The sequence below is a fragment of the Hydra viridissima genome, unplaced genomic scaffold (genome assembly GCF_058129835.1).
Source record: "Hydra viridissima isolate aposymbiotic clone 2 unplaced genomic scaffold, HvirCarnegie_v1 scaffold_9, whole genome shotgun sequence".
NCBI classification, from domain to species: Eukaryota; Metazoa; Cnidaria; class Hydrozoa; order Anthoathecata; family Hydridae; genus Hydra; species Hydra viridissima.
This window is the reverse complement of record NW_028324308.1, coordinates 2,692,074-2,703,046: the sequence shown is the minus strand read 5'-3', so window position 1 is coordinate 2,703,046 and position 10,973 is coordinate 2,692,074. Positions and strand designations below refer to the sequence as shown.

General features: G+C 32.1%; 1 protein-coding gene across 1 annotated transcript; it reads right to left on the bottom strand.

Moving 5' to 3' along the window:
* Positions 1–9,326: 9,326 nt before the first annotated feature.
* On the bottom strand, positions 9,327–9,779 carry LOC149883597 (paired box protein Pax-9-like). Its single transcript, XM_090097615.1, has one exon. The coding sequence runs from the start codon at positions 9,777–9,779 to the stop codon at positions 9,327–9,329; it is 453 nt and encodes a 150-aa protein (XP_089953741.1).
* Between the last annotated feature and the right edge of the window lie 1,194 nt (positions 9,780–10,973).

Here is a 10,973-nt window from a genome sequence, read left to right as displayed (position 1 = left end):
CTGAATCCTATTAATTTTTTTACAGTTTCTCTTGTGGTAGTAATATTTTAGGTCTTGGCTGTAAGCCTCTATATTTATTTTTTAATTTTTTTATTACAAATATTTAATTTTAAACGCCCAAAAGTGACCAATATTACCCCAGGTTTTGGGGTAACATTGGCCATTTATTATTTATCATGTTTGATCAATAATACCCCTGCTATGAGGTAACATTGGTCACTTTTTGGAGTTTTAAAAAATCATCAGTCCTTAAACACTAAAAGAAGCATGAAATAAACATTTAAATGAACAAAATATTTTGCAACTAGCTCCCTGTTATTGTGCAAAAGTCATTAAAAGTCATTTTCTAGTAGGTCATCATCGTCATCTGAGGATGATGACACTTGTTCAACTCTTGCCCTTTTCTTGTTATTCTCGGTGTTATTGTTGCTCTTTGATGTGGTAGGAGTTGTGTTATTCACCAGATCTAGCAATATTATCGCTTCGCCAGGTGTGATCTTTTTTCCTCTGGTGCGCTTTGTTTTCCCATCCTGTCCAAAATGTTTCACTAATAGACCTGCTATAGCTTCATTGAATACTTCCCTAACAGTACTACCGGTACCTCCTCCAATGTCTTTGTTAACCTGTGGCAAACGCTTCATGACCATTTCTCTACCGAAGGGAAATATTCCACTAGCCTTGAAGCCAGATCTCAAATTATCGCTTTTCAAATGACGTTGCAGTAGATTAAGGAGACCGGGGAACTGATTTTTCGGTATTGATCCTTTGATGCTTGATTCCCTTCGCCAATTTTCCAGTATCCTGTGCCATTCTATCTTTAGCGGACGGAAAACAGCAACAGTGGTTGAAGCAAATAGGTAACGAATATTGTTCTCAACCAACAAATGTACAACCTTGGTTGTAAAGTGTGAAGCTAGGTTGTCTCCAATTACCAATTTAATGCCTTGCTGATCCTTTACAAGCACCAAGAAAACTTCTACGAACCACCTTTTGAAATATCTACAGTCAAACCAGCCAGACTTTGTTGCATCGTAAATGCAGCCTGCTGGGCCACCAGTTGTTCCTTCGACATAGCAGTTCTGCGCTTTATAAACCACCATTGTTGGGATAAAAGTTCCATCTGCCCTGCCACAATACATGATGCTTGTTGCGGACTTGGAATATTGTATTTTTTGCTCAACACGCTTAAGACCCCCTTGACACACAACTGTTTTTGAACCGGGATTGTTCGTCACATTTGTTTCATCATAATTGTATATATGACTAGCAGGCACATCTTCAACTACATGTTGCAAATCATCGAAGTAAAGGTTGACATTCAATGCATCGATCTCGGCACGTGCTGGTTTCACATTGTATTCCAACCTCTGAGAGGGTGTTGATCGAAGTTACAAGATGAGTTTCAGTCTCATCACTCAGACGCAACGGTGTCCCTACCTTCTTCGAATGTCGATTTTTACACTTGTTCTCCAGTGTACCCAATGGAATTCCAAACTGTCGACTAGCCTTTCGCACGTTCATTCTTCCAGTTAAATATTCTTTCATAGCATTGGACAACGTTTCTTGACTGTATGTAGTTGCGTATGCTCTTGAACCAGGCTTTTGCTCATATTTCCTCGGCATTTTCACCGGCTAAGAATCCAAATGCTTCAATAAATGTATCCGAAATGTCAAAAACGCCAAAATAATGTCAATGTAGTCTACGTAGTAACTTTGCTGTATTCAAAAAAACTGTTGATATACCAAAATTGTTGATATAAATTGTTGATATAATAGTTGATATATATCGTTGGTATCTACAACAAAGTTAAAACATATTTTTGTTAAATTTTAGGAATTTAAAAAAAAACAACAATTGACCAAAGTTACCCCGGTTGACGGTAATAGATTAGCGCATATTTAACACATTAATCATCCATTGTTGTTGCCATTGAACAAAAATTTACACTAATGGCAGACAATTTTAAAAGACGACGGCATTTTAAATTTCATTGAAAGTCTCGTTCTTAAATCGAAAAACTAAAATTGAATTCGTAGAAAAGAGAAAGAAAAACTTACCGCCTAATAAAATTCAAAACCTGATTTAAACCTGAAAACTTATGCTAAAGCAACTCGATCGAAAATATTCAAGTTTTAGTTCTATTTTTAAAAAACCTTTTGAAAGCGCTTAAAAGTTTTGAGCTAATTTTGTAAACCATTTTTATCTTTGCATACTTTTTTTTTTTTTTACATACTTTTTTTATAATCTTACAACAATTGAAGAACATAAGAAAAAATTGCAATAAATAAAATTTTAAAATTTTAAGTTAAAAAAAATGCTCCAAATGAAAACTAGAAAAGAAAAATCCATACAACAAGCGGAAGGGGGATCTTGGGTTCGAATAGTGAAATCTGTAGAGGTACCTAAAAGTATCATAAATAAAAACATATAATCTTAAAAAAGTTTATATTGTAATTAAATATTATGTACCAAAATTAAAAAATTCACCGATTGCTAATCACTTGGCACAGTTGATTAAACTGGTTTTAATAAAAATTTGGAAGAAAGTTTACGAGCGTTATCTTCTAATCTGTTAAATTAGTTATCAGCTAATGTTAAGAGGAAGTTTTGGACTCTTGGACTTGGTCTGAAGGGTCGAAGGCTTGACTCTTTAACGGCATTCTAATAGCTGGTCTGTTTCATGCCCAGAGCTGCAGCGCCCTTTCGAATTAAGAGATTGCTTGTTTTCACCAGTTTCTCAGTCACTTTTTCGACTGCCTCTTCTGTCACAGCTGAGCGAGGCCGGCCCGATCTCTCTCGATAATGAACGCTGTCTGTCTCTTTGAACTTGTCAACCAACTTTAGAATCGCCGGCTTGGAGGGTGGCTGCGTGCCGAGCTCGAATTAGGCATAGAGAAGAACAACTTTAATTCTCTCTTCAAGAGATAAGTTGGTAACTGAATATCATCATCATCATCATCATCATCATCATCATCATCATCATCATCATCATCATCATCATCATCATCATCATCATCATCATCATCATCATCATCATCATCATCATCATCATCATCATCATCATCATCATCATCATCATCATCATCATCATCATCATCATCATCATCAAAATTCCCATATTGCTCCGTGTTTTAAAAGCGTGGATAATAGGTCCATCAGAAATACTTAGTGAATTTTTAAAGAAAGTTTGACAAATTCGCACCTTTGCGTCACCTTTCTTGAAGAAATAAGACCTGGACAATTGTCGATTTCCTTTTGTTCTTTGCAACTTCTTCCTTATAGGTAAATTTTGCTCTATATTACCAATGTAAAAATCCTTTTGTCTATCGTAATCCAATGACTAGAAGGTTCTACATATTTCAATTCTTTCTTCTTCAGTAAATACCTGTGAGCATTTAAAGCGACATGAATTATTAAATGCCACTTTTGGTTGCTTTGCTGGTCTTTCAATTCCTTTCCTTGATTTATAAGGTAAACATTTCTGCGTTTACCTTTTTCTACATTAACCAACCAACTTTCTGGACGAGATATTGTTCAGCTAGTACGTTTACGAGTACGTTTGCGAGTACAATCAATTTGAATTTTATCACTATCGAGTGTATTTTCAACTGTAACTGTCTCACTGTTGTCATTTACATGGGAAGTTTGGTCGCTGTGTACGATTATTAAAATTTCGCTTGATTAATTGTCCTCATTAACCACAGAAATCTGAATATTATTAGGCACAAGATCCGCATTATTTTCGCCCTCATATAGTGTGCTTTCACTAATCAGTGCTTCATTACCCTGAAATTGAATAATATAATTATGAATTCATAATATTTCAACAAAATGTACCAATTACCATAGTGTAAAAACGATTATGGAAGATGTGAAAAAATAATAATAGATAAATACTTATAATGATTCTCCTTACTTTAATTTCATTTGTAATTGTTAAGTTATGATTTTTACTTGATCGGAATTTGAGTATTGATTTGGTACAAAATTTACCACAAAAACGTCATTATTACTGCAATCATAGTAGTCCACAATAATAGTATTACAATCCTCGGATAATGTAATTTCACTAGTATCCATTTCCGGCGTTAGCATTTTTTTCTTTAACTTGTAAACGAAATTGTTATTATAAAAATTATAAAAAGTTATGCACCAATTGTTGTTTTACGTAAGAGTGGTATTGTAAAACAAGTTCAATTTATTAATTTATTATAAGAATAATGTTATACAAATTTGCGATAAACACAAAGAAGAGCTTGTATATCACAGCTAGTGATAGAAGAGTTGCTCGAGTCCGTCGTTGTTACTTCAAGAGAACGAGGTTTCGAAGATCACACTATTTATACATATTCCCAAGGGGAAAATAATTGTTTATATAATATTAACCAATCCAAACACGATACATTTTACGATTTGATTAGCGCAACACCAATGATTAAATAAGGTCACAGTAATACTGGGGCAAAAGAATTGAATCATTTTCTTCATTATAAAACAACAATACTCACATGAGATGTCTTGGATTGGTAGCAAGAATCATCATTTTCGGAACACGTTTTTTTCACAAGATTCACAATTTTTAGAGTCCTTTTACTAACTTTTTCAGTAATTGACATGTTCTTTAATGTTACAAAAAAATTAAAGTGAATAAATTACGTTTTTGCACTGTTTAAAATACTCCAAATAATATGAATCTTCAATCAAAGCAAAAAGCACACACACCAATTTGACAGGAATGGCAGTTAGGTTTAATGGTAGGTGCTGCCACCATACGGGAATATTTTCAAAATATGTCAGGCAAAAATAAGTAAGTGACTTTACCAAGCAGTGTTGCCCATAGTGTGAGCAAAACCTGATCCCAGAAGTCAGTAAGTGATGTTACAAATCTTAGCCTGTTGTATTTTGATCTTAGGAGCACTTACATTTATTTTGACTATGAAAAAGAGTAATTTATCCTTATAGTATCACTTACAAGTTTTTACCAAACGAAGATATTGACCAAATGATGACAATAATTAAAAAATATCATTTTACGAAAAAATGTAGTTACCAACTTCTGCCAGCAACCCGACGATTTATAATAATTATATAAGTATAAAAAACAGGTTGGACATAATAATAGTAGTATTTATTTATTAAATGTTATATTGCAAATAATTTATTTTATTAACAAAAAAATGATATAAATTTTATTAAACAATAGTAAAATATTAATATTTAATCGCATGCCCCCGGTTTTTTATCACAGCTTTGCATCTATTCGGCATTGAGTTAATCAAATTTTGAAAACGTTCTAAAGGAATGTTGTTCCAAGCATTCTGGACAACTTGCCATAACTCCTGCTGACTTTTTGGTTTTTGACTATAAACTGCCTCTTTTACATCCGTCCAAAGGTTTTCGATTGGATTGAGATCCGGTGACTGTGCAGGCCAATCCATACCTGCAACCCTATTCTCGATGAACCAACTTTTTACCCTGCGACTGGTATGCTTTAGATTGTTGTCCTGCATATAAACCCATCTAAGGGGCATATCTTCTTCTGCATAGGGTAACATGGTATTTTGTAATATTTGAAGGTATATGTCTTGGTCCATAATACCATCAATTTTATAGATTGGCCCTACGCCATAATAAGAAAAACAACCCCAAATATTTATTTTTGCTCCGCCATGTTTTACAATTTTTATGGTTTATTGCGTTTTTTATGTAGAGTTAGGTGGCCTCCTTACATACATTCTGCGTCCACTTGACCCAAATAAAACAATTTTGCTTTTATCAGACCACAAAGTATTACGCCATTTTGAAACAGGCCAATCTGCATGCGTTTTTGCAAAATGTAATCTTGCTACCTCATGCCTTTTTTTCAAAAGGGGAACTTTTCTTGGGCTTCTGGCGACTAACTTACTTTGTACTAACCGCCTACGTACTGTTCTCGAAGAAACGCTTAAATTTAAATCTTTTTTAAGGTGGTACACCAGGAAGAAAAATAACAAAAAAAGAATTTTTTTGATTTTTTTTTTTTTTTAATTTTATGAAAGATTGACCCTTTAAGTTGACTTTTAAAAAAAACTTTCGTCATATTTGTTTAAATATATAGCTTAACTTTGACCTACTTGAGCCAAACTATCATATAAAACTCCCTTGCAACCTCATAGCAACAAGTTTTCAACTTGTTTTGGAAGTGATTTTGGACTTGTTTTTTCAATAGCAATTCTTCCTATTATCCAAGACCTAAAAGCTGATGAGTTACTCAAAAAATGCCTGCATGGTGAAACTCAGAATGGTAAAGAAGCATTAAACTCTTTGACATGGTCTCGTGTACCCAAAAACAACTTTGTAGGGAAAAATGTTCTTGAAATGGGTGTTCATTCAGCAGTGATCCATTATAATGATGGTGCAAATGGTGTCTTAAATGTACTAAAGTATTATGGTTTAATCGGTTCAGTAACTTGTAAAAAATCAATTTTAGCAAATATTGCTCGTGTTAAAAGAATGAATTTAAAATCGAATAATGAAGGAAAAAGAAGGAGAGAATTATTAAGATCAAATAAAATGGTTTCCCGTGATGCTGAACAAGATAAGAAAAAAGAATTTTATGTAGCTGGTGGTTTTTAGTAGTTTTAACACTTCAAAATGATCTATTCTTTTTTATTTCTTGTTTTTTTTTGCATAAATGTTTTTTTAGGGTTTTTTAAAATTCAAAACATGATAACTTAAGTAGGGGAAAGGTGCCTATGATGGCATACTTAACTTTAACGTTTCTTTGAGTCATTACTTGAAAGCTTAAAAAATAATTTTTGAGATGGGTGTATTCCCTCTAGCATGCAGAATAATAATGAAGCTCAGAATTTTTACTATTTTGCTTTTTTATAAGTATATACCGTTAAAAAAAAAAATACAAGTATGCCATAATAGGCAACTAACTGCTCCTATGATGGCACACTTTAAAGAAATCAGACTAACAAGAATTTTTTTTGTTTTTTACTAATGGAAACACAACTTATCAAAAAAACAAAATCAAACATAATATTTGGTCTATAAGCATAGTTCACATATAAATTTTTTTCTACTTCTCTTTATGCTTGCAGATAAACAATGACACTAAGATCCGCATTTTTGACAACAAATCCATGGTTCTTTAGAGCAAGACAGCGAATAAAGTTCATAACAATACAAAAATGCTGTATTAGGTTCGAAATCCATTTTATTATTACTTCTTTTAATCTCCTCACTGCAGTATTTTTCTTCAACAGTTGTCTTTCTTTTTGTTTTTCTAATAAATTTTTCCTTTTTCTTTATTATCTTTTTCTTTTGCCTTATCTTTTAATTCTTGGATATCCGGTGTGGTATTAAGAGGTCCACTTTTTCCACGTTTTCAATTCAATTTTAGAGGGTGCTAAAGGCACCGGACAAGACTTTTGTATACTAGATCTTATCCTTTTGTTGAAACAGAAGATCCAATGCATATGGAAGCTTCTGATGGGGGAGATTTCATTTCCAAATGTGTTGGTTTCTCAAACTCTTGTATTTCATTTTTGTTCTTAGCCTGATCACCTTTTTATGCGCATTAAAATTTATTTCAGGCATTTTTTTCAACTCATTTTGAAGACTTTCCTATGATGTTAACTCCTCGGTATGCCATCATAGGATAGAGTCACCATATTTATTAAAACAAGCTGTGTCTACCTTATTCTACACATAGAATTAAAATAAGTATTCTAATAGATGTACAAATCCTGCAGATGAAATGCATGAAAATTTCACTTCTGTATGATGTATAATAAAATCGTAATCCTAAATATATGAGAGCATTAAAACTACAACACCACATGCGAAAATTTATGTTTGTTGATTACAAAAGCATTATTTACGACAGAAGAACGAATTTTCACCAGAAGTAATGAATTACTAATATACACGTGTTGGTCTAATCACTTATACACCAAAACCAATATTTATGGAAATATGACCAGTATGCCATCATAGGCGCTATGCCATCATAGGCAAAATTCCCCTACAGTTTATGTTTATGAGCTCAAATTTTCAGGAAATGTTTATTTAATATTGATGCTCCGGTTGACCCATGGGTTTTTCTTGGATTTGGTTAGATAAGAAATTATTGTTATAAATCTATAGAGGAAGTCAAAAATTTTCAATTTTTTTAGTAAATTCGTGATAAAAAGAGTAATTTTCAAAAAATTTAATAATGCATGGGTTAAACGGTATATAATAAGTTGTTTTATAACTGTATCGATTTTTAATCCATAATCTTTTCACTAGATAAAGATATTATGTTTTGAAATACAGCCTTTGTTGTTCTTTTTTCCGCCATTATGCATTTTTAATAAGTTTTAAAGTTTATCTTTTTAAATAAAAATGATTATAACACTTTATTAAAACAAGTTTTCATCAAAAAGATAAATTTTATATAACATTTCACAGTTTCATTTTTTCCCTGGTGTACCGCCTTAATATGGCGGGAAGTTACAAAAGAATCGGCAACAGCAGCATGTTTAATCACTCTGTCTTCATGTTCAGTCGTTTTTTGTTTTTGGCCCCTTGTTTCGCCTACATTTTTTACATTTTAGAGCATTTCTAATTACCATAGGAGAACAACTTAATGTCTCTTGAATAAATATGTACAGTCACGATCAAAAGATCATTGTATAAAAAAACACAGTTTTCATTAAATTATTCATTTATTTTATCAAAATATATTAGTAACGATGATAATTGACAAAAATAATAACTTTGAACTATTAGTAAAAGTTTTATGAATTTAATATTTGGTATGGTGTCCTTGAGCTTTCAAACAATCAGCTAGGCGGGATGGCATAGAATGAATGAGTTTTCTCAAATATTCAGGAGTCATAAGTTTAGTCCATACCTGCTTAATTTTTTCTTGAAGATCATCTGAAGATGAGGGTCGCAGTTTCTGGACTTCGTTTTTGAGATAGCTCCAGCAGTTTTCAATGGGATTGAGGTCCGGTGATATACCAGGCCAGGGGCAAATGACATCAACCCCATTCTCACGTAACCAACTGCTTACAAGCTTGGCCCTGTGACAGGGTGCTCCGTCATGCTGAAACTTGTTGGTTGTTTTTCTTGAAGTATATCAAGATAAACATGGCTATTTATTGTGGTGTTAGGAGGCATAAACCATAAACGCCACTTTGATTTGCTGTAATGGCACCCCATATCATGATTTTAGGGCAATGCTTTACAGTCAAATGCAAATATTTGGGGTTGTATCATTGACAAGGTGGGCGCCTAACGCTTGTAGAACGACCACCAAATTGTTCGATTAATGATTCGTCGCTAAATATTACATTCTCCCAATCTTCCGCTGACCAGTCCTTGTATTTCTGACAGAAGGCTTTACGGTCTCTAATATTTTTTTTTGAGAAAGGCAAGGCTTTTTTACTGGAACATGGCTCTTTAAATGAAATTGTTTGCACAAACGTCTTCTAATGGTCACAACACTTAGTGCAATACCTGTGGGGAATACCTCAGATGAAATTTCAGAAGCACTGGCAAATGGATATGCTTTTGCATAAAGATGCATGTGATTATCTGCCCTTTGAGTAGTTACCTTTGGTCGTCCAGTTCTAGCTTTGCTTTTAAAATCACCAGTTTCATGATATCTCTTCAATGTTTTTATAATACAGCTATGTGTTACATTAAAACGTGCAGCAATAGAAGTCAGTGTCAATCCTTGTTCACGTAGAATAGCAATCTGAGCACGTTTTTCTGTTGTTAATTCATTAGTTCTTCCCATAATTATTATTTTAATTTTTTGCTAAAATAACAACAAACTATGACTAAAACAAATTTAAATGTTTATAACATAAATTATGCATGCATATAATATTAATACTCAAAATTTTCAATTAAAAAAAACATATTTAAACACAATTTTCAAATTTTATGAAAATTTTTAAAATGTTCCAAACTTTTGATCGTGACTGTATGTTTTCCCTTCTTGTTTTAATTTAAAAATTAGTTGTCTCTTTTCTGCACTACAATGCTTTGCACGACCCATAATTTCTATTTATAAAATAAATTTATACGATCATTTTATATAATTAATTAAATTAACACTAAAATTAATCTTACCTTTACCTTTAACTAAAACCAAGTAAATAAAAAGCTAATATATATAAATTGATCGGAAACAACAGATATGTTATTTTAACCTACAAATCTAGATGTGTTCGTATACAAAATTCGGGACTTCCCTAAAGTAATTTGAACAGTGTTACCAACATTTTTTACTCCTATTTCATTATTCAGTGTTTGTATAACTGTTATGCCTAAATTTATTGATTTACATTTAAATTTACATAAAATTATTATCACAAATCATTGTTTTACTAGCCACTACTATTATTTTGTCCACAACTGTACATGAATTTTAGTTGTTAAATGTATCATGTTGAGTTTTATCTTAAGTAAATTAGATATGTATTATTTACAGCTCAGTGGGGGGATGCTGCAGTCCCATATTTTTACCCCCATGGGTAATGGGTATTGTATACACACTTTTACACTATTTAAATAAAAATTACTAAATGTAATATTCTTAAATGAAAAAGTTCTACTGTGATTAAAATTTAATAAGAGAAATTTTGCTTTTTTAAGTTAAAAATATTTTTTGCGTGTTCCCTATGTATGTGTCTATATATTCAAATTTAGCTATATTTACAGCTAATAAGCTAATTTTAAAAATTATTGCGTTGAACACTGTTCATTTTTAATTCTTTTATATTTGTCGAAAGAAAAAACTGCAATCTACCACACTGCTCTGATGTTGTTTAAAAAATTATTTAAAAAATTTAGAATAATATTAGCTAGCAACATAGAGTGTTTTAAGATGAAATTTAAAATGAATTTGTTCAACTATGATTCAAAACTGTTCCTCGTCTTACTTTCAGTATCAAGCAATAAAACCTGTATTGAGTCAGATCTATTT